We start from the raw sequence: 23,680 nt of genomic DNA, 5'->3' as shown, positions 1-23,680 counted from the left end.
CTTATGGATTCAAGATACAAGATGTATTGTGCATAATGTCTTTGACCTCAGGATAGATAATTAAAAATGACAAGTATCAACAGGGGTAGAGTATAAGTGTGACTATTAAAAGAAAAACAACATTTTAAACATGAAATGCTCATAAAGATCAATACCAGGTCTCAATGTCATCTTTCTTCACAGTTATTCATGTGCGTGTTGATCTTTGATTCAACAACTGGGATTTATAGCCTTGTAAAACAGCACTCACACACACAGCTGAACTCATTCTATGCACTGCATATATGCGTGTGTGCTCTGCAGTGGCCCAGTAGGTACGTTTCTTCATAATGTTACTGTAATTTTACACATCGTGATCCTTTTCTGATGATTTTGTGACATTTTGTGATCCACTTTTGATTTGTATTCCCATACTGTTGTTCTGTAAGCTGTATAAGTTGACTCTGGACATTATACCAGTGTATTCTAATTCTTCTTTTTGAAAATAACTGCAAGCCTGCAAAACAATTTTTTTATCCGAGAGGCCTCAAATTGTATCGCCCAAGTGCGTAACTATTCTTTTTGGTCAACAGTCATGTAACATTTTACATCAAATAAACATGGAGAGCATTATTTTCCCAAAACCAAACATTATGATTGACTATCTATCTTATCTATCTTATAATATATACATATATTTAACATACAAGGGCAATAAAAACATACATCATTGACAAATTACATTATCTGTGGATTACAGTATTCTTATTGTCTTTTTCATTTGTATAGTCTAATTTTGTATGATGATAATTGTTTTTGTTGAGCATTTTGAATTCTCTGGACTTTTTCCATTGCAAGCGTTTTAATTTGATGCAATAGATGCAATGACAGAGTGCCAGTTAATCAGTGTGCATAATATCCAGACCCTGAAACCAAATGTAATTCATCCATCATTTATCTAAATATTCATGCATTTTGGTTTTTCTCCTGTGATGTGATTTTTATCAAACGATCCACTTTAGTCTGATCATTCATAAATTAGCTGTTTGTGTTGCGTCTAAGGCCCTGAAATGGTTATTCATGTGGTCTGACTTTTATTAAAAAGGTAACCACTGTTTGTAATCCGGCCTGGAATGGTGGGACAGGTATGAAAGTGATTAAGTGAGCAGAAAACACAGATGTACTACTGCACAGTCCTAGTGTTGCATATTCCCCATCCTCTGCATTAGGGGTTTAATAATTCTCTCACATATCTGTTATTCATAATTTAAAGCCAATAGATTTGACCCATGGTGCTTTGGATTTGATCTTTACCATTGCTTAGAGTTGGTCTTGGTCAGCTAAAATGTGCTTCAGATGAGAGCTCAGCGGGAGACATGAGCTGATTAGTAAAGTCACCACCAGGGCAACTCACTGGACTGACTTATAATGTACACAATCAGGTTTCTACATGTCAAGTTATCTGATCCCTGCAAGGATGGACACTATTCTTAGGGATCAGTCACTTAAGTTGTTTATTATGAAGATTAAACCTGTGTGTGCACTTATTCATCAGTATTTGTTTATGCTTTTTGATGTGATAAACAAGTTCAATACATACTTTTATGCAATATTGTGATGAAAGGCTGCTAATCTGACTATTTAAATAGATTCTGACCAAATGCCAAAATCAAATATGTATTGTAATTTTAGGTTTGGTCTGTTCAGTTTTAATCTTTTAAACTTCTTATTATCTAAGGGATCCTGATTTCCTAAGCTAGTCTTAAATGAAAGATAGTGGACTGTTAATTGTACCAAAAGTAAGAACAAAGATCATTTTCTTAATTTATTCTATTTTAGGTTGTTTTTATGTTCAGCACTTTGTGTTACAATGCCATTGTATGAAAGGCGCTTTATAAATAAAGTCTGATTGAGTGATTGATAATATTGTAAGCTTGAGAAGCCTGTTTTGTTTTATTTCTTAATAGATGAAAAAGATCAAATACAACAATATCTGGAGAATAACACAGTTTGTATCCAAAGTCGTATTACTTATTACTTTCCCCTGTCAACCCATAAAAAGATTTGGTTTAAAAAAACCACAAGACTTTATGGCACTTCTTTACCACAAATTGTTTTCTTCTTTATTACAGCCTAATTTATCCATATCTTTCATATTGTAATATAGTTTGGGCTAGTACTTTTCCTATCAGGATGGCAACACGATCAAAGTCACACTACTTATCTGCTCCTTTGTTTCAAAAACTCCAGCTTCTTAATATCTATAACATAAATATCTTTCAAATATGTGTTTTTTTTTTTTATAAAATACAACGTGAAGGGAATTTCCCTGATCACTTCAAGTCAACCTTCAAATTAAATTCACAGGTCCACTCTTACTCAACTTGTCAAACTTTATTTCTTCATCCTCCTAAATGTTTTACCTATAGATGTCAATTCTCAATACGTTTTAGGGGCAGCAAATTCTGGGATATTTATTCCAATGTAGCGAAAAACTGTTTATCTTTAACATGGTATAAAGGATGCTTGAAAAAACTTTTAACCACTGTTACTTAATTATACTCATCATGCTCAACCACATATTCACAAACAGGTGTCCATACACATCATAGATAGATAGATAGATAGATAGATAGATAGATAGATAGATAGATAGATAGATAGATAGATAGATAGATAGATAGATAGATAGATCTTTATGTGTTCTTAATAAGGAGATTTGTTGACACCGTCTGTACAGGAATACATGTATAAACACAATAAACAATAAACATCCACCCAGCCTCACAACAATGGTGCACCTCATCCCACATATGTACACACCGGACACGTATGAACACACCGGACATATAAGAACACACATGACACATACAGTATATGCACACCGGACACATATAAAAACACCGGACACATTACAATGGCATTTTATTTAGCAGTGCTATGGCCGATGGGACAAAGCTGGGAGTAGTGTGAAGACTGAGTAGAGGGGGTGTTGGGGGTCCAGTGTTATAGTCCGTGCTCTGCGTATGATGGCTCTGTTGTTGAGGTCAGACAGGTTGGGTGTGGGGAGGCGGATGATTTTGGTGGCAGTGTTTGTGGTGCGTATGAGTTTGTTTTTGTTGGAGACAGTTAGCATGTTGTAGTAGCAGGGGGAACAGTAGAGGAGAATGGGTTGGATGATGCTTTGGTACAGTAAAAGTAGAATAGTATTCATATTTTTTACTTTTAAATTCTGTTGATGTTATAACTGTATTTATATTAATTGTTAATTTTGTATATTCTTATGTTATTTTATTTTTAGTATCAACAATTGCCTTTATGTGTCAATTTAGTATTTCTAATTATTTTTTGCATATTTTTTACAGTATATATACAGACGGAGATCAGGTTTGCTGAGTCAGTAAGCTTTTTTAAATCCCTTCTTAAAACATACTTTTATCGCAGAGCCTTCACGGATTTTATCCGAATTTTATTTGACTTTATTTTTATTTTAACCGTCTTAAGAAATATATTTTAAAATAATTGTATTCCTTTAGAGTACTTTTAGGGGAATTGTATATCTTCTAAAATATGTTTTATTTCTTTATCTTGACTTGTGTGTTTTTATGATCTGCCTGTTTTATTTTGCTGCCCATGTAAAGCACTTTGTAACCTAGTTTTGAAAAGTGCTCTACAAATAAAATTATTATTATTATTATTATTATTATTATTATTATTATTATTATTATTATTATTATTATTATTATTTATATTTGCCCTTTTTGTGTGTGGATTTCCTTTTAATTGTGCAAATAAATAAACATAAACATAAACACTTAAATCCACCTCAGGAAACCATTGCATTTGGACTATGGTCTTTCTGCCGTACAGCGATAGTAGCCGTCGCAAACTGACGTGACTTCGATGACGCATGGGGACAGAAACGGAAAACAGCGGGCTTGTTTGAAACTGAGAGGTGGTAAAGCGTTTTGGTAGTTATTGGCAACGGAGATAATCACCCTGAAAGTTTGTTTGGTTTTGTTGAAAGGGTTGCAAAGTGAACGTTTCGCAGATAGATAAACTCGGCCATTGAAGGATGCAGTGAGGCATTTCGATGGACTGACAGCAAGCGGAAGGATGCCATTTGCAGAAGGAAAACAACAACTAACGTTAGCTTAGATAGCTACTGTAGCACTCATGTTTTAGCTCTTTGCTGTAAAGATCCACAGTTGAAATCTGCCTGGTAAGAAAGCTGTGGAAAAAGGTAACTGACAAGCTGTGTGCTGCTTTTTTAAGACTGTCCAGGAACTTGTTCGTCTCATCCTTCGAGTGAGGTGTACTGTAACAAGCTAACATCAGAGGAAGAGTAGGGCTATAAATGCTGTTGTATACGAACGAGTTTACAGGCGCAAACAGTGGTATATGACCATATTGCTACCCGTGTTCTCACCCTTTTCTTTCGTTTTCAGTGTCGAAATGTCTTCCCAAGACGACCCTCACATCCTGGTTTTGGAGGAGCAACTGAGGAGTTTATCAGATGAGTTATTGCAGTGCCAGGTATGAAGAGGGATGTGTACACACACTATTCAGCAGTGGTGGACAGTAACAATGTAAATTTACTTGAGTACTGTACTTAAGTACTTTTTTTGAGTATCTGTACTTTACTTGAGTATTATTTTTGGGAGAACTTATAACTTTTACTCCACTACATTCAGAAGACAATTATTGTACTTTTTACTCCACTTCATTTCTATCAGTGCTCTAGTTACACACTACTTTTTCTTTAAAGTCAGCTCATGAATTTCCTTCTCTTTTCTGAAATCTGATCCCTAAGACAGTAAAATGTGTTGTTCTGTTTGTCTCAGTGGTTTAGACATACCTGTATATCGTGCATCTCCACAATTGAACGTCGAGCAAACACAGAGCAAATCTCACTCAGATCAGGCAGTTCATTTAGAGGTGGTAATGATGGCTATAATTCTTCACCTGAGCACCGATGGCCATATCTTCAGCCCATGTCAGAGGTTTTTGAAATGAAGAATGATACGTTTCATTTGAAATGTTCTCCCTGTTTCCCACTCTGCCCAAACATACAAAAATTCACAGTCCAACCTGAGAAAGCGTGTTGAGCTACGTAACATTTGTTTCATTCCAGATGAACATTTCAAACTAAGTTGTCTGTGCTTGGAGTAACTTAGTTGCTTTTTTTATTCCATGTTATAGGTTTTAGAGATTTCAAATAATGGTAAACATAATGTGACAGAACGTGCTATGTATTGTGAAAATACAATGTTTTGAGATATTTGAAAAAGTGCTTTGAATACTAAAGTATTTTTCAAAGCAAGTACTTCAGTACTTTAACTCAAGTAATAATCTGACAGAGCAACTTTCACTTGTTTTGGAGTAATATTTGACCTGGAGGAGCTATACTTTGACTTAAGTAATGAAGCTGTGTACTTTGTCCACCACTGCTCTTCAGTTATGGTATCTGCTTTAATGAATGTGTTATCATGGTAGACACGAAGTGTGAAGCATTCCTTAACTTTTATCAAATAACACTACGACATGAAAAAATGTCATTTAGAAAAACATTTTTTTCAAGTAAATTGATGACATTATTAAATCACTTTGCGGTAAAATCAAAGTATGTGACAGTGCATTAACACAGCAATATGAATGCTATTCATGTATATAATACAGCTAATGTTCTACATATCTAAGCTTCACATAAGCTTAATAGATTATTCCTTCAAAAAAGATTAAAAACAACAAATATTTGTAATTACAGAAGAGTTTGCAGTCCCTCCTATTAACAAGTGTTGTCTGTGTTTTCAGACTCATGTACAGTACATCTTTGACTCACCATTACCTTTTGCTGTAGAGCACATGCTGTTTACAAAGCTTGTATGCTTTTTCAATAAGTTTCACTTAGACAGTGACTAAACCACAAGACATTTTTCATCTAAATTATAAAAGGATTTCTGGGGATCAAGCTGGAGATGGACTGATATTTCTGTTGCATACACACATGTATCCAAAAGGCATCTTGACAATATACTTTGAGGTAAATGTCTACAGTTGAAATTTATTGTTTAATGATTGATTTGCAACACTTGACTGCATTACATATTTTGTAATAACTTGGCTGTCATTACTTCCGAAGTTTGTCATAAACCTGACCACACTTTTTATATGATCAGCAAAGACAGTAAACAGCCCATAACAGCTTTCTGCTTTTTAGGAACATTTGAAAAATCAGCTTCTTATTTTTCTGTTTGCTAAAATCAATTCAAAAAATCAACCCACAATTTGCTCATGAACAGACTTGAGAGGCTTTCATCTTCACTTTACATGTCAGTGATTGAGAGATGGTTTCTTGGCATACTCACCACCAGGTGGTGCCTAATAACATTTCTCACTTTGCATATCCACAGCACCTTGTTACACAGGTAGACTGACAGCTGTTATGGCTCAGTAGATGATGTGTTACATCTTAGATTATTTTTAGACTTACGTCACCTCCTAACACAAGGGGCAGAATCATATGGTGTTGTGTTGTTTTTTTGTAACAGCCTGTGTATAGAGTTTAGATGGACTTTATTTTGTCTTTCAACAATTGCTAAAACACAGCACAATTACAAACTGTACAAAGGTGCAAATCCAAGTACAAAATTGCCACCTTTTATAGTGATGATTGTTTCATTTATTTCCCCTTGCTTTTGTATTTTAATGTAGATACAAATGTATAATTCAGAGACCTATTGCACCTGCACTCTTTTTGCCTCAAAAGACAAATAACTGGATAATTCAACATTCAGAAGAGGATAATGGTTTAACTATTTGTTTCAAGTGTATCCTCTGTTTGAGAATTTGTTCTCAAGTACAAAAAACATAGCTTTAGATGCTTACTGGCCCACTACAGTATTTGCAGATGGGCTGTAAATACTCTTGGAACTTGCTTTCCTGCCTTGTACACAGTGACTATATTTAAAATATTATAGCTTTGATTGCTTAAGTAAGTCACCTGAAATTACAGCTAGTTAAAAGGCATTTTGTTAACTCGACCATGAAACAGAAACTTTTTATTATATCTGCACTGGTTTTAATTATGAGCCAATGAGTGTCCTTTATATCACTGGATAAATGCTGCTCAGAGTTATTTTGGTATCTCTGTTCTGTCAGCTGTCAGTTGAGTTGAGGCACTACAAATTGTATTTTTCTTGAATTTTTTTTTTTTTTGCAGACTTTTGATACAAAAACATATAATGTAGAGTAAGTCCTCTCAGCTGTCTGACTGAATCAAGCTCTGTACAATGTGAGTCAACACTCTCAACAACTATAAAAGCATCTCTGCAATTTAATGAGGAAAGAATTATCAGTGGTATTCACCCTTTAAATTGTATATTACTCGAAACATCTTGTGGGAAACAATGTTTGTAAAAGTAGGACTTTGCTTGTTTATGGAACCGAGGACATTTGCAATGTTGAAGTAAGTGATTTAATTTGCAAAACTAAACATTTGTCATTTAAAAATCATTTCCAAATTGTAATATCTTTGAATTTCACTGAAAAACTTTCAGTCTGTTGCAAACTCATCAGATTGTATATAACAGTGTTGTTTATTAATTGCACTACTGACCGAGTTCATCTTTGGACCGTAAAATTGTGTTTTTATGTTCTTTTGATGTCTTATTTATGACAGTTAAATGACACTAGTTTACCTCGGATCATGTAAGACAGGGGTTCCCAAAGTGTGGGTCCAGACCCCCTTGGGGGTCGCGAGACACAAACGGGGGGACGTGAGATGTCTTCCAGAATGTCTTTTTTTTTTTTAAGTTCTCTAAAAATAGTACATTTTACCCATTATAGTAAAAAATATCTACAGAAACAGTAACTAAACTTCAAATAAAACCGAGAAAATAGAAAATGTAATGAGTTTTCTGCCTTTCTTTTTGCCAGATGACTCCGAAGTTTAGGGTTAGTGAACAGTTAATTATCAAAAGCATCAGCAGCTAAATGAAGCCACATGTAATCACTTTGAGGGACAGTGGGGGTTGCAAGTCTTTGGAACCTATATTTTGGGGGTTGCAGGCTGAAAAGTTTGGGAACCCCTGATATAAGACAGTCCCTGTTGCCCTTTATTGAACTGACACAGCCACCATCTTTGGTGGTCTCGTTTTCAGCAGAACATCAGTGATTCTGTCTATCTAATAAGGACCTTTAGTTGTGCAGCGTACCATTTAAATAGTGGCATTTGAATACCATTGATGTCCTAAGTCTCTGACTAGATGTACTTCGGGACAGCTATTAACTACAAAGAGTTTCATCTGTCTGCCAGCAAATGTTCCTACTAGACCATGCTAATTTTATTAATATGTGGCTGAAATCCAGTGGCTGTCTGTGGTATGTTCAGCACATGGTATTTCAGTGTCTTGATTGAGATGAAATTAATAATTCAGCAATCATCAAACACACATCAATGCATGTTTAAAAACACATACGGCAGGGGAGAGCTCTTGATTAGGGTCCTGACCGATCACTTGTCTGTGAAACTACTAATGGCAGCCAAAGGCCAGGCAGAGGGAGACCACCTATCTTAAGTCAACCAAACTGTAATGCTCACATTAATTGTCAGTGACATTGCAGGGCTGATTTCAAGAGATCTCTATCCCCTACACTCTGCTCCGACTCTGTGTACACACACAAACACACATAAACACACACATACAGATGCATATAGAGACAGAAATGTACCGTCCTTCCACTTTATATGTTCAGCTCATGGTCTTATCAAGGTCTGCTGCTGCCATTTGAGTAAATAATTGATTAGACACTTGCGAAAAGGGGGTTCAAATTCATGTACTAATTGGAGACCAGTAGATTCCAGTGGGAGGGATGACTTTTATCTTATGATGATGTGAACATAATTTATCAGATAATTTTATATTAAGTCGATTTGGTATAATTCTGTCTTTTAATGTCAGAAAATGTAGTTTTTAGATGTCCCTCATTAAATGTAATGTAGCTTAAAAATGTTTGAAAAAGCAGAGAGACAATTTGAATTGGAAATGTGTCAGAGGCTCACTGGGTTTCTCCACTTCAAGATGACTCTCTCTGTCATCAGTTTTGAGTTTCTTTGGGGCTAGTTACTTTTGAGCTGTGGAGGAAAACATATCCCAAGCCCAGCTGATTAATAAGGAAAATGTAAGCTCGACTGCTGTGTTTTGATTTGGATCCCAGCTCTCCCCAGTCATAAATAGTGCATAATGACAAGTGTCAATGCTCGCTCCCCTCGAGTCGAAGGTCACATCTCAGCGATGGGGATCCCTGTTAAGAGAGGCTCATGATTAGAGAGGGCAGGCCAGATCAAAAACTATTTTGTACAAGATATTTAAATTATTGATTCCCTCCTTGTTCTGTCGTATGCTAATGTCATTGAGCATCCTATTTAATTTTTTTTTTTCTGCTGAGATGTGCTGGGGCCTCCCTTTTAAGCCTTGCTGCACTGTGAGACAAATTTATCTGAAGCTATTTATCTCAATCAGGAATCACAGCTGTTGACTCATTGAATCCTTTATTTTCACAGGCAGACAAGGAGTTTGTGTGGTCCCTATGGAAACGCTTGCAAGTGGCAAATCCAGACTTGACCCAGGCTGTCAGTTTGGTGGTTGAGCGGTGAGTAGATTCATCTTTCAAATTGCTACCTGAGAGGCTCAGTAGCTGGAAATTCCTTTATCTCACGAGTGAAGTGAAATATGTGTGAGAAGTCGTTCAAGGGGTGTTTAAGGCACCTTGGCCATCCTGCGGGGGTTACGACGGAATCTTGTGCAGATGCTGATTTAAGCCTTCTTATCCCCGGTCTAGCAGTTCAACCATGGAAACCCTTTTAATGAAAACACTCTTCCTCTGCCGCACCCACTCTGGACAGTTGAAACACTCCTGCCAAATACTTGTCTTTATCGGATAAATTGTGAGATTGAATATGACCTCTTTTGCAGGATGGCTAAGCCACTCCAAACACAGTGGCATGGGAACTTTCAGAAAAGAACAGAGGTTCAAGTCTTTTCACAGTTGGATAAATTAAATGTATTCCCCGTTATTAGGAAAAAGGAACGTGACTTTAAATGATCTTTGATGCAGGTAACACTGTTGTATTTTACCGCTCACTTTTTTTCTGACACTGTACTGCATATAAAGCTTTACTCAGAAGTTTTTACACGTTGGGGTCTGTCAGTTGCTACAGGCCCTTAATAGGGGTATAACACAGTGCAGCAGCGTGTAGGTCCCCAGTACTTGTGCCTCTCATTCCTTTTCCTCACCCTCTTCAGTTCCTTTATAGCCCCAAAGGAAACCCATCAAAGATGATGGTCCGCAGAGACTTCGGAAGGAAACATGCACCCAGAGAGTGCATGTGTATTGTATCACCTGATGCGCAGAAGGATATTGACATGGTAATTGTGTCGACTCCAGTCAAGCGCTGGTGTCCACTGGGAACTGCCATTCACCCTCCCCTCCCCTTCCTGTGAGGATCTTGTAGAGTGATTGGTTGGTTGCTCAGGACATGGTGAACACAGCCCAATATACAAGGAGATACAGCTAGGCCGACCTGCGTTCCAGCTCCTCTGGGGACACAAGATACTTATTTCATTGTCTACCAAGGGAGACAGCTGATCAGAGGAGGCAGAGAGTCGAGAGAAAAGGCCTCAAGGATGGAAGGTGTAGAAGGAGAAAGTGATGAGTGGAGGGAATGGGTGGCCCCTGGTGGCCTAAAGCAGTCCAAACAAACAGGTCCCCAATTGATGCCTTGTTTTTGTCTCCTTAAAAGTTCATCATAATAAAAAGAGGTGCTAGCGGGCTACAAAGAAAAGCTTGGTGCAGCAGTCAGATTGTTCTGAGGCTCGCCTTTTAGGAAAATGTTTTATTCACATTTTTAATTCTTATCAAAAAGTATAAAATACCAAATGAACAGAGGATTATTGCCAACTTGCTATCAGACCAATCAAACCTAATGATAATGTGAATACACTGACTCCTGCTTGTTGTTGTGTCTTTTCCTTGTGTCTTATTCCATGTTCTTTTCTCCCGTAGTGAGAAGCACAAGGCTGAGATAAAGGACAGAAAGGTTTTGGAGATCCTCCAGTCCAAAGACTACAAGATACAGGAGCTGGAACAGGTACAGGTCGATGTGCTCGAAATACCTTTAACTTTCTGAGTTTAGCAAATCTTGTTTAGATCTTGGGCACTTTAACTAAAGGGGTTTATTTTAACCCAATGTGAAACATGAACCTGATAAAGGCAACTAGTTCTACGTAGTAAGATGTGTCAGTAAGAGTGTAAAACTCTAATCTGATTGGAGTAAGGATAGACCGATTATCAACCGGGCCGATTATCTGCGCCGATATTCGGCATTTATCGGCATTGGCCTTTTTTTAAAAATTCGACGGCCGATAAGAGATCAATTTAAAACTGGGTTATTTTGGCTCCTTTCTCCCTGCAGTTTCTCATCACAAGAGACGAGCTGAGCAGCATCCATTGTGGCCCCTACAACTACTAGTGATTAAAAACTCATACAACCCCACTCAGAAAAACTGAAATATCCCTTTAAAACAAAGCTAAGTGAAAGATTAACATTTCAGTTATATTGAAATTTTGGAAAACTTTATATACCGTACAAAACTTTAGGGAGCTATTTATTTGTTTAAGTTTTCATTTAACTTTATAAAACATGCTGCTGAGCCTGGGAGCTCCCTGCACTTTTTGTTAGAATTTTAAAACAAAGATGTTTATTGTATTGATAAAAAAAAACCTTTAACATGTTGCAAATCTGAAAAGCTGTTTAATAAACATATGCTTAAAGGCATTTAAACAAAGTTAAGTGCTGGAGTTTGTATTATTCAAACTTTTGATGACAATATTTTTCTATTTACTGAAAATGAATATCGGCTCCAAATATTGGTTATCGGCCTCCTTGACTACTAATAATCGGTATCGGCCCTGAAAAAAACATATCGGTCTATCTCTAGATTGGAGTTATAAAATATCCTAAATAGGGGTTCCATTGCATTTGCTTTATTTATTAACTCACCATGTTTAGAAATCCGTTGGTTAATGATTAGCATCAGTGAGGCATCTGAAACCTACATGGTCCTCTTTCACCAACCAAACCCTGCAAACTGCTTCTCTGAAATTTGAATTGTAAACTCTACTATCTTGTTTTATGTTTTCCACCAAAACTGCTTAATATAACTTGTTTTTGTCTTTCTAGGCCCCCCTTCCCCTATTGGGGACCGGATTACAAACACATTTTCATTGATTTATTGAAAAACAAATATTTCCTTTAGAATTGACTTTCCTCCTCCAACCCCTCTTTCTCTAACCTGTCTTATTTAGTTCTCTCCTTGAGTTATATATCCCAACCGTATAATGTCTGACGATTATGACATCACTAATGTGATTTACCCCAGATCATCATCCCTTCACTGAAGCATCTGTCAGTCTCTTTCATTAGTGTCCTTCATCCAGAATCTTGTTCCTTCCTAATGAGACTGGTTGTAACAGAGGCATCAGACCACCAGTGTTTTTTTCACATTATGGTACACAGACATCTCAGGTGTGATGCAGTCTATATAATCAAAGTTATTGTAGCAACTTACAAAAGCACCAAATATGTGATTATGACACAAAGTTAATAAACCAAGGAGGTCAGCCAACATAGAGGGCTGTTTCCCACTAGTTTCCCACTGAAACGTCCCTAAGTATAGTCACTTTCTACTACTCTAATGAAGCCCTCTTTGGATTTGGATTTTGGATTTGCAGTTTTTCTGAATATTGTATTTCAACTTAAAGCAATAGTTGTTTTCCTGTAAGCCACACACAACACTCAGTATAGAACACACAATTAAAACATTGACTTCCATGTACTAGTATCAGGTTGACCAATGTGTGATAAAGTAAACAATTAATCGAAGGCAGCATCACATCAAACTTGAAAATATTAATATGTTTCATTGCCTTGGGATAGGAAAACATTAAGTGTCATAATATTCGAGAGGCTAGACTAAAAATATTGTTTTCTTTAAAGGCTGTTTAATAGTTTAAATACTTTCCTTTTTTATACAGTGATGATAGAGCGTTTTTTTTTTTTTATTGCAGGTAGTTAAAAAATCTATAGTTCTCCTCTTAAACTCACCTTTTTAAGAAACTCAAGGCAGACTTTCTGAGAATCTTATTAAGAGCACTGAGCTCTGCAACGTGTCACCCAGCCTACTGACAGTCATCATCTCATCCACAGTCTAGAGCCATATGCACCTTAATACTGATTAAATGGTTTTCCCCCTTTTTTTTTTTGAAAGGTAATGGTCCACTGACTCCTCCAAGGATCTTACACTTCTCCTGATGTCTCAATTCTCCAACTTTGACAATGCTTTTTTTTTTCTTCTCTTACTCTCTTTCTTGTAATTCCATTTATTTCTCTATATACTGCCCTCACCACTCTGCAACATAATTAGCTTTCATTTTTGAACTGCACTGGGAATTTTCACATGCTAATCTTTCTGTCCTAGACCTCTTAACTTGGCGGAACCCCCTCCTTTTTTCCGCTTCTATCAATTGAGCACTTCTGGGGTTCAAATTGTTCTCGCCTACCTCATTACCAACGTTTGAATTTATTTTCTGCGCTCCAGTATAAATCTCTATTAAAGCCCTTCTGTTCTTAGCACGGTGAGGTAGGAGTTGCAAGGAAAGCTAAATCCACTATCTGGATATATCTGAGCGATTTTCCCTCAACATGGCTATTAATTGCATCCCATAGCACAGTGTTATTTGAAAGTAGGGTGTACCCACAGAAGGCAGTGGATTACCAGCCAATGCCAAACCCCAGCTGATGCAGTGTTAAGAGGCCAGCCTCCGCCTTCTTAGGCCACAAAGGCTGCCAAAAACATGAAGTGAACATACAACAGGATGGAAAGATGGCAGTCATTAAAATCTTTGGTTTGGCGAATCATGAAATTGATCATAAATAGAGATGGACTTATTAATCAGTCGGGCAGATTGAGTACATTCTGGAATAATCGGCATCAGTTCATACCTGCCCTTTATGAGTCTGATTTAAAAAATGCATAAATAATGTCTGCAGACACTGCAGGCAGCTTTGTCAGTGTGGCTGCTGTGGAGTGACGTTAATGATAACATATTCTTCCCATCTTAAAGCTAGGGTTGGTAGCCACGGAAAACTAGCATGAATTTGAATGTAGCATTTCCTCAGGATTCAGTCTAACCCCTCCCCCCCTCCCCTCGGAGCTCCTCCAAAACGACTGCCGCTGATTCGTGACCATATGATTGTGACTGATTTAAAACCAGTCCTCAGCACATCATTTGTGTTTTGCACTACGTCAACCCATGTCTCACTCAGCGGTAGGAAAACACCAAAACACTATCATAGTGAAAGTTAAAAACACAAATAAACATGAAATGTACGCGCAGGAGGCGAGCAAAACGGCAGGACAGGATTTGATTGGTTTCATAATTTGGCTCCTAATGGCAGGGATTGGTTGGTGTTTTCCCAGGTTTACTCCAGCTGTAGATAGCTGCTTTTTTCACTCTTTTTTAAGAGCACATTATGTATTGATTGCCATCGGGACATAAAGATAATTTTAACAAGAATAACAAAAAGTGTATCTAAATCTGATAACCAACCCCAGCTTTAAATGACAGCATATCAAATCAAAAACAGTTGCTGGCTGGTGTTTAATATAAACTCTGTTAGGATATATAGAATGATGCAGCTTAATATTGCTTCTGATATAAATATCATTAATGTCCTGAAATCTGTAGCATAGCCCAATGCATATTTTTATTTTTGAATTAATTCAAAATCCATCTAAAGCATATTACTGACTAAGATAACATGTACTATTGTGATGTGCATAGAATGATAGATGTTATAATTACATTTTTGTATTTTATCAAATGCCAAAAAGCAACAACAAGGTCTTAGCATTTTATAGCTGTCATCGGCATTGGGCGTTAAAGAAATGATGTTGGTCAACCACTAATCATAAAGGAGCCTTTTTGTGATTCAGTTTATGTTAACAATAGAGTATTAGGTTGTAATAGTGTAATGTATGCAGTAGCTTTTTCCTCAGAGCTACAAATGTCTTAGTTGACAGAAAATGTGAATAGTGACTCTTTTATTAACTATTTATGCTACTAAGTAATTTTCATGTGAGAATATTTGTAGATATAGTTATAGACAGTATAAAGTATTGTTAGAACGAAGGCTGACATCACACTGGGCCTTAGGAAGATTTAAAAATGTCTTCAGAGGTATATTTTAGTTGCGGCTCATTTTTGATCTCCAAGGCAGAAAATTCATATAGATTTGTTTTTCTTTTCAACTATCTAAAATTCTTAAGTGATAAAGTTTTAGACAATTTTCCATTACATTTAGTATTTTAGTATTCATTAGAGTAATCCAAGACCTAAATACATTAAGCAACCTGTGGTACTCCTCTTTCTCTTTCTCCTCATCTGCGACTTTTGTCTGTCTCTCTATCCGCCCACAGAAAGTGACCGGGTGGCAGCAGGAAATTAACAACATGGTACAAAGGAGGACGACAGCAGACGAGGATAGTGTCCTAATGAAGAAGGATCTGACAGCTCTGCGTGAACAAATGGTCAACAAGAGTCAGGAACTTCAGGTTAGTGGAACAAATTTTCTCTGGCAGTCTGGGCCTCAGAGTTGAAAAGTCTCTTTTTCTGTGTGGCACCAAACACCATGTATCCATGGTGGCAATTACCACGGCTGTTTAAAGACAAAGGGATTACTTGGCCCTCTTGAACACAGTGTCTGTGTCTTCTTCTCCTCTCTTGGCCTCAGCCTTTCTTACTCTTAGCTTTCTGTCTTGTGACTGACACCAGAAAATTCTTAATAGTTGGTTTATGTGTGTGCATGTGTGTGTGTGAGAGACAGATACGAAAAAAAAAGAAAAAAAAGAAAGGAAAGCAGGTTGTTAACTCACGGATAAATACTTAATGACGGCTTCAGTGGGGAAAAGTGAAAAGCGTGCATGTGATGCTGTGGCTTCTCCCTAATTATACTTCGATGGGACCTGGCTATGATTAATTGATAAAGGAATGGTCCTTACACAGACTTGGTGAAGTCTCATGGCGAGAAATTGTGGGGGACAGCATCAAAGGAGACCTAGGTTGAGTCTAATGGGTCTTGCAGAAAGCAGCATTCTCATTAGGAGCCTGTCATTAAAGCTTACAGACTGGCCCCTGTACCTGCATGAGCCCGGCTCTTGCAGCACGACTCTACCCACGGCTGCTAGTATCTGGCCGCGTGGGTCCAGTCATACAGCACAGATGACCTTCGCCAATCAGCGGTCCATGCAGGGGGCTCTTGCTGCAAAGCCCCTCCACTCTTTACATATTCATCTCTGCCTCTACCCCATGGGTCGCTCCTCTTTTTGTATTTCTTCAGCGTTCTTTTTTTTTTTTCTCTCTCTCTGTTTGAATCCCTACTTTTTATTTTTCTTACCTTCGGTCACTGTGTTTATTTGGCCCTCACGACCCCCTTCTCTCCCCCCATCATACACACCTCTTTTATCCAGGAAATGAAGACGGAGTGTAGGAGGAAAGAGGAGGAGGAGCAGCAGGTGGTGCGGGCTCTAGAGGAGGAGAAAGAGGGATTAACTTCCCGCTGTGGCGCCCTGCGAGCTGACCTGGAGGAGAAAGAGAGGCAGGCCAACAGCCAACGAGAACAGAGGGATGCTGCCCAGGCTAGAGTCAAGGTACGGACATGGGGACAAGTCTATTCAGAAACACTCACAGACACACTAAAAGTTCAACAGGGCACATCCTCGAGCTTTCCCCGTATTCTGCACATCTTGAACTCTCTGATCCCTCAGACCTTGTCCTCCTCAGCGTGAAAATACCAAAAGATCTCTGTAGAAAAGCACACAATGAAATATGAAGGGACTTGATTCAAAGCAGGGCAAATTATGATTCAAACATCAGGGAGACAGGTCAACCAGTAAAAAATGAATTGGGCTGAAAACAACTGAAAGGAACTTGGAGGAAGTCATTAGCATGTTAGGGTGCAAAAGTTTGAGATATTTCAAGTTTTTTTGTCATTCATTCCTCAAAAAATGCACGTGAGTGAATTTCACATTCATTATTAATCAATACTTTCCATCTTTTTTTGACTTAAGAACTACAGTGATAAGACAGTGACAGCCTTGCTACTTTTTAAACATTCAACCAATCAAATCATGATCAAAACTCTTGAAGACTTTTGTTCACATTTTAACCTCCCGCCTCTTCCCTTTCCCTTCAAGAATTCAGCTGCCTGCCAGTACTTCAGTCTCATGAAACAGGAGCAGCAAAGAAGCATTGCATCCTTCCTTATAGACTAGTGGTTATGAAACATATTGCTACGCTAGTCAAATGGAGATAGACAGAAAGTCTTGAATTAGTCAGGGCAGCAGAGTAATTACACTTGGACAGGATGAAGCGCAGGAACTAGCCTATGCACATCCATCACAAGACCCTCCACCTGTTCCTCATTTTTTGAACCACGCTTTTGATTTGAAGGATGGAGATGGAGAGTTCAAGGTGTGCGCTGGATATATCATGCCAATTTGTTTGACATGGTAGAGATTTGTCAAGGATTTATCATTTAATTCAGTGCATGTGAAGACAAAGTTCACCTGAGGTTTTATTTTTGGGGGCTAGACAAAAAGAAAGGCAAGCCTGACAATGTGCTACACAGAATATAATAAAAATGTAATAAGCATTATTATTATATTCCCTTATAACACTACTTACATTAATCCACCGCACAGCTGTACAAACTGTTTTTTAAATAAAACAACATGAGCAGTTTCACCAAAATCTTTGTTGTGAACATGTTAAGACTCAAAAACAAACGTTTAAAACATTGCTGTTTTATTTATCCTAAGTTATATGACTTTTTTTTTTTTTTAATCTTCCCCACCCTTGTAATTGGTGGTAATTAATTCATTAATATTACATATGGTTGATTCTAGCAATTAAAACTGTCGAGATTTAAAGGCCTTTATGTGATTAATGCCTTCCTCAACTATTTATTTCCCATTAAAGAAAAGCTGTCACTAACACTTTGTCTGATGAACGGTAAAGTAGCAGCTGCAGTCTTATTTTAATTTCCTCCTGCTCCTAAATACATTTATGTGCTTAATGCGCCATCTATAGAGTTACATAGATAAGATTGAAGAAAAGAGATTAGGAGCCTTAAAAAAATACTTAAGGTTGCTGTCACATGTAGAAAGTTTTACTGAAGTGAGAGCTGTTACACTGCATGTGGAAATCTTGCAAAATGTGTGTGATTTTTGGCAGACAGTAACAGCCTGGGGTTGTTTGATGTCCATAATTAACACTTTAACAAATTTTGAAGTAAAGCATGTTTTATTCATTTCCAGAGGATGTGGCCTTTTCTGGCAGTGCTTTAAATTGTTTCTCTTCCCCACCAGGGGTTGGAAGAGCAGCTACACAGTTCCTGCCAGGAGTTGTCCAACTTGCAGATCCACAGCAGCAGTCTAGCAGCCCAGCTTTCTTCCAAAGAGAGAGAAGTGGCAGCAAAAGAGGACAAACTCAGTCGACTTCGGTGAGCCTTACCAACAGAAACATTGCTCAGTACATCAAAGTGTCTGTTTGCTGTTGTTGCAACGACACATTTTAAGGGATATCGTGTGTGTGTGTTTGTTTGCATCTTTTCTGTGAAGACAAATAACCTTTATATCCCTTCACATGTTTCAGTGTGTGAAGCAGTTGGTATATTACTCTCAATGCTGTGAGGCTTGTGTGTGACACAGGTTTCTTCCTCTCCGGCTCACCTAAAGCCACTTGATAAGCCCTGCATAGTGGATGTGCTTTAAAACGGGGGGGGAAAGGGAAACGGGGCAGCTTTGGCTAAGCTTTAGTCGATATGATAAAAACTGTGAGAACCGTAGGAGTCTTAGTGGTAATCTCAACCTTTTTTAACTACTTTTCTGTTTTAATGCCAGAGGCACTCTGACGTGTCCGTCACACCAGGACTGGAGACCTTTCTGAAGGTTTTAGCTAGGTGATTAAAGATGTTCTTATAAGTTAGAGGAGCCATCTGTAGTAACTCCACAGGACACAAAGCATTAAACTTTGATGTTGGTATTGCCGTACTGAAGGAAATGTGAGAGCTAAGAAGGATCTTACAAACTTAATACTGTCCTTGGTTTACCATTATCTTGCTATTTTTTTTTCCGAGAAGGGAAGTCTGATCATTTGTGCAAATAAAGAAAATGTTTATTGATTTTGTACGCTGCATTGAACACATTTTTAAGCATTGAATTAGATTAAATCTTTAAGTCCAAGTAACAAATATAGTCGTTTTCCTGATTTGTTCTAATTTCTTTTGGCTCCTTGGATCTGAGTATAACAGTTTGTACAGTATATGAAAACTTGACATGAAACGACAAAATGAGATACAATATGATACACATAAATACAGTGCAATACGATATGATACAATTCGACACAATAAGACATCCTGGTTAACTGGGGAAAAAAAAGTTAAAGATGAAGATTAATGTCACCACTACTCGGAGTCATGAAGTAGAGAAGGGGTGAGTCAAATTGGAAGGGAAACATCAATATTTGATGTCAGCATTGCAATTGTTATAATGCATGAGTTAGTACAGCGATATGTTGCTGTATCTGTTTTATGATGAAAACATTTACAGTTCATGGACAGGAGACATTTTTATTACATATTTGTAATGTCACATGTTTTTCTATATGTTTGAGTGTAGTTGTGACTACGCTGAAGTGCAGACCCTCTACAGACAGAGCACAGAACATGCAGCAGAGCAGAGCCATCTCATCAAGCAACTGGAGGGACTCAACCTTGACACACAGAAAGTCCTTAGGAACCAGGAGGAGGCCCATACTGCTGACACCACCTCCTATCAGAGGGTACACTTCATGCATACCAAACCTCAAACTCATCATTGTTAATACTACTTTGTTGCTCTCTACTCAGGCATCACTGCTACATTTATTTCAAGCTAGTTTTAAACTACAATTAGTTGACTTGTGCCAGATAAAAGGACTCTTCTCATTGAGAACCCCTTCACAGTAACAGAAGACATACTACCATCTCTCGTACAGGGACAATGAGAGAGGTTTCACCTAACTATTGGTTATAAAACATAAACAAAAATTAAAATATGAGCCCAACATGTGTGCAGCAGCCCATTATTTTATCGGTTCATTACATCGGCGGATATTGGCATGTTGGCGATATCCAATAGTCCATTTTAAAGCCAATATCAGCCGAAACCGATAATATTGTGCATCCCTAGTTTCTATCTCTTTGAATGATTTAAGTATATGTCTCTCTCTACTTTGAAAATAAGAAAACATCCCCATTTTAAAACATGTCAGTCTTTTTTTTATGTAACTCATGTCACATATGAGTCATTTGGACTTATATTCCTATACTTAAGATATTTCATCGCCTCCCCTCCTCACTCCACTTTTCCAACCTCTTTATTCTATTTGTATTATTTAACAGCTGTACAAGGAGTTAAGTCAGTGCTACCAGGCCCTCACATCCAGCGAGGCCAAACTCCGTCAGAGTCACCAGGAGCTCAGCAACCTGCTGGTCCAGAAAGACCAACTCATCCTGCAACTCCAAGCCCAGCTACAACAGCAACAGGAACAAATACAACTGCAGCAGCAGCAGCAACAACAACAACAACAACAACAGATGCAGCAGCAGCAGCAACAGGCTCAGAACACACCTCTCCACGCCTCGCCAAACAGACAAACCACTTTAAGGTAACTGTCCTCCTCATGCTACAAATTCTCTCCCACTGACGCCCTTCTCTTTAGAGTTCATCAAGTGCTTTGCAACTTCACTCTAAGAAGTGTTTTCTTATGATGCCTGCTCTGCTGCTGAACTTGTTGAACTTTGCTACACACGTGTGGGTACAGATATGTAAGCTCATGTTTTCCTGCATAATGTATCCAGGATTTATCTTACATAACAAACACATTGTTATCTTACGGTTACCTGTGAGGAGCTTGTGCCTAATTATATTTACGTACTCATTGAGATGTGTAGGTTGATTAGTAGGCACAGCAATAACTGACAAGCCCCAGCATGGCCTGTGGTGGTGGTCTTTAACTGGGAATTGCTGTGTTAATATCGTTCTGGTTCACCCTTGATCTATCCATCTCTCTTGCATCAGCGTCTTTCATGACAGCTATCTGATCTTCTCCAGCTCTCTATCCCGGGTTCATATGCACTCTTTGACATTCTTACTTCATCTTCTTTTTTCTTTCCACCTAACTACCCAGAAGTCCTCTTAACATACACTGGTTGGACAGCAAAGAAACATAAAGGGGGAGAGAGGTGATTTAATTGGAGCCCAGTAATGTTCTTGAAGGTGATGTTGGAGTTTTACATCTGTCAGTCAGCGGGGGTTTGGAGTTGGCTCGCTACCTTTGAACTGTCACCCTGAGGCAATAGAAGCTCTAGCATGAGGTTGAAGTTGCAGCCACGTTAAAGTGACCTTTTACAACCTCCTAATGATATGGTGATCCACCATTTTAGACCACACAGTGTTAAAGATTTGGTCAAGAATAGTAAGAGCTGTATGCATCTGGCAGTCTTAAACCTCACAGCCTTATTCCTTCAACACTGTGGAAATGCTGCACTTGTTAATGAGTCTTCAATCTGTTCGGCAGGACGGCTTGCACTTTTTCCTCACGCAGAGAAACAACTCAATGTAGCTGATTCTGTGCAAGATAATACTTTTGCATCACTTGAGTAATTTCTGTGTCTCTGCAGACTTTAATTGTTTAATTTGATTGGTTGATACTCTCTGACAGGGCTGCCCCAGACTGTGGAAGTTTAAAGATATCAGCTCAAATGTAAGTGAGTTACAATCGCCCTGTCTCACTTAACCCTGTTAATTCAAGCTGCAGTGAAATATAAATGGATCATTTAGTCAGTAATTAAATACAGTACAGCAGTGTTCCCCCCAGTAATTAATACTACATTTAGAGAGGATGCAGTTAGAGCTGTGTGTGTGTGTGTGTGTGTGTGTGTGTGTGTGTGGTGGGTGTGTGGGTGTGTGGGTGTGTGTGTGTGTGTGTGTGTGTGTGGTGTGTGTGTGTGTGTGTGTGTAATCAGGGAAAGCAAGTGTGTTTCTATGCATATATAGACAGAATGCATGTGTGTGTATAGATTTGTTAGTTTAATTTATTGCACTGAACATGCACTCCACCTCTTGTCTCTTCTTTTTCCTCCAGGGTCAGAATAAATAAACTTCACACCTCAACTTTTTTCAAGTGCTGAAATGTCTTCACAAGAATATCTGTATACAAACTATGCTAAGAATGAATATTAACTTTTGTTTACTGAACACATGTAGCTGCTGTCTGGCTGATTTGTTGCTTAACTTTCTTACCCACTGACATCAAAGTGAACAGATCAGGTATCCCATGGTATAACACTCAGTCAGGAGGGCTTTCTGTTTCCACTCTGTAATCTTGCTGACAGGTTGTGCATATGCTGTATGCGTGTGTGTTTGCGTGGTGTGCGTCTGACTACAGGTGTGTGTATTCGAGCACATAATCGCAAATTCTTTAACAACTTCCTCCCGAACACCTGTTAAATTCTAATGCTCAGGTTGTTAAGGCAGGATTTGATTTTAATTTTAAATGTTTTGTGGAAGTTGCCGTCGGAGGTGATCAAAGTGCTGATCGCAACAGGAGCACAGAGGGGAGACGCAGCGCTCATTTGAATATGCTCCAGAGCGACGGCTTTGAACACCCCTCCCGCAGTGGTTTTTGAGGGGGGAGCGGGGATAAGGAGTAGGGTTGGTGAGAGGAATAACACCCATTGTGTGTTATACTTCCATGCTGAGCACAAAGATTGACTGTCTGTTCTCTCCTGGCTTTTGTCAAGTTAACTCTGAACAGAAAGCTTAACAAGGCTTTGCAAAGGCTTTAAAAATGAACAATGGCTGGAGTAACCAAACAGTTCAATCTTGGTGTCAGTCCAATATGAGTCAATCTATGTTTTTTGGATATTGTTACTCCTTACATTAATTAACCCTCAGGGTCAGCAGTAGATCTTCTTAAAACAAAGTGATTTGCATCCCATTTTAAAAGTCGTTCCTGTTCCTAATTCTTATCAACAGTCATTTTTATTGATTACTACTCTGGTGTCTATTGTAGGATTATTTTATAATGTAAGAAATTGCCAGAGAGGACTTGACAGAACTCAGAGTAAAATAAACACATCTGTAGATGTCCAAATTATATTAACAGGGAGGAGGAGAGAAAAGGAAAGTAGATAATACAGATTTAGTAAGTAGCTACAAAGTCCTGAGTTCTGAACAAAAAGAGGATTATAAAATCATCTTACTGTGGTCTCAGGCTCAGACATAAGTCGAGTATTGCATCGCAGACTTGTTTTGATGGGGGTCATGGTGAGTTAACCTATTTCACATGTGATCCCTTATATCTTTGTAGCACAGCAAATATAATTTCCTCAAAAATCAATTATATAAAAAAGGGAATTAATTAATGAATCACAAACAAATGAAAAAAAACAATAAATAGATGAACTAGTTAATGAAGGAATGAATCAATCAATGAATACGTAAATGGTGATTCTAAATTAAGCTATTAC

The 23,680-nt window shown here is 38.1% G+C and overlaps 1 protein-coding gene across 1 annotated transcript in view; it reads left to right on the top strand.

Moving 5' to 3' along the window:
* Window positions 1–3,868: 3,868 nt before the first annotated feature.
* Window positions 3,869–23,680, top strand: part of cntln (centlein, centrosomal protein) — a 95,319-nt gene continuing 75,507 nt past the window's right edge. Inside the window, exons 1-9 of the mRNA XM_034688446.1 lie at window positions 3,869–3,950; window positions 4,428–4,515; window positions 9,545–9,633; window positions 11,047–11,131; window positions 15,522–15,656; window positions 16,572–16,751; window positions 18,471–18,604; window positions 19,785–19,947; window positions 20,549–20,814. Coding sequence (XP_034544337.1) covers window positions 3,883–3,950; window positions 4,428–4,515; window positions 9,545–9,633; window positions 11,047–11,131; window positions 15,522–15,656; window positions 16,572–16,751; window positions 18,471–18,604; window positions 19,785–19,947; window positions 20,549–20,814 — 1,208 coding nt within the window. The 5' untranslated portion in view covers window positions 3,869–3,882. The remainder of the gene's footprint in view (window positions 3,951–4,427; window positions 4,516–9,544; window positions 9,634–11,046; window positions 11,132–15,521; window positions 15,657–16,571; window positions 16,752–18,470; window positions 18,605–19,784; window positions 19,948–20,548; window positions 20,815–23,680) is intronic.

This window comes from Notolabrus celidotus, chromosome 7 (assembly GCF_009762535.1).
Source record: "Notolabrus celidotus isolate fNotCel1 chromosome 7, fNotCel1.pri, whole genome shotgun sequence".
NCBI classification, from domain to species: Eukaryota; Metazoa; Chordata; class Actinopteri; order Labriformes; family Labridae; genus Notolabrus; species Notolabrus celidotus.
The sequence above is the reverse complement of the archived record's forward strand: the minus strand, read 5'-3'. Positions and strand labels throughout refer to the sequence as shown.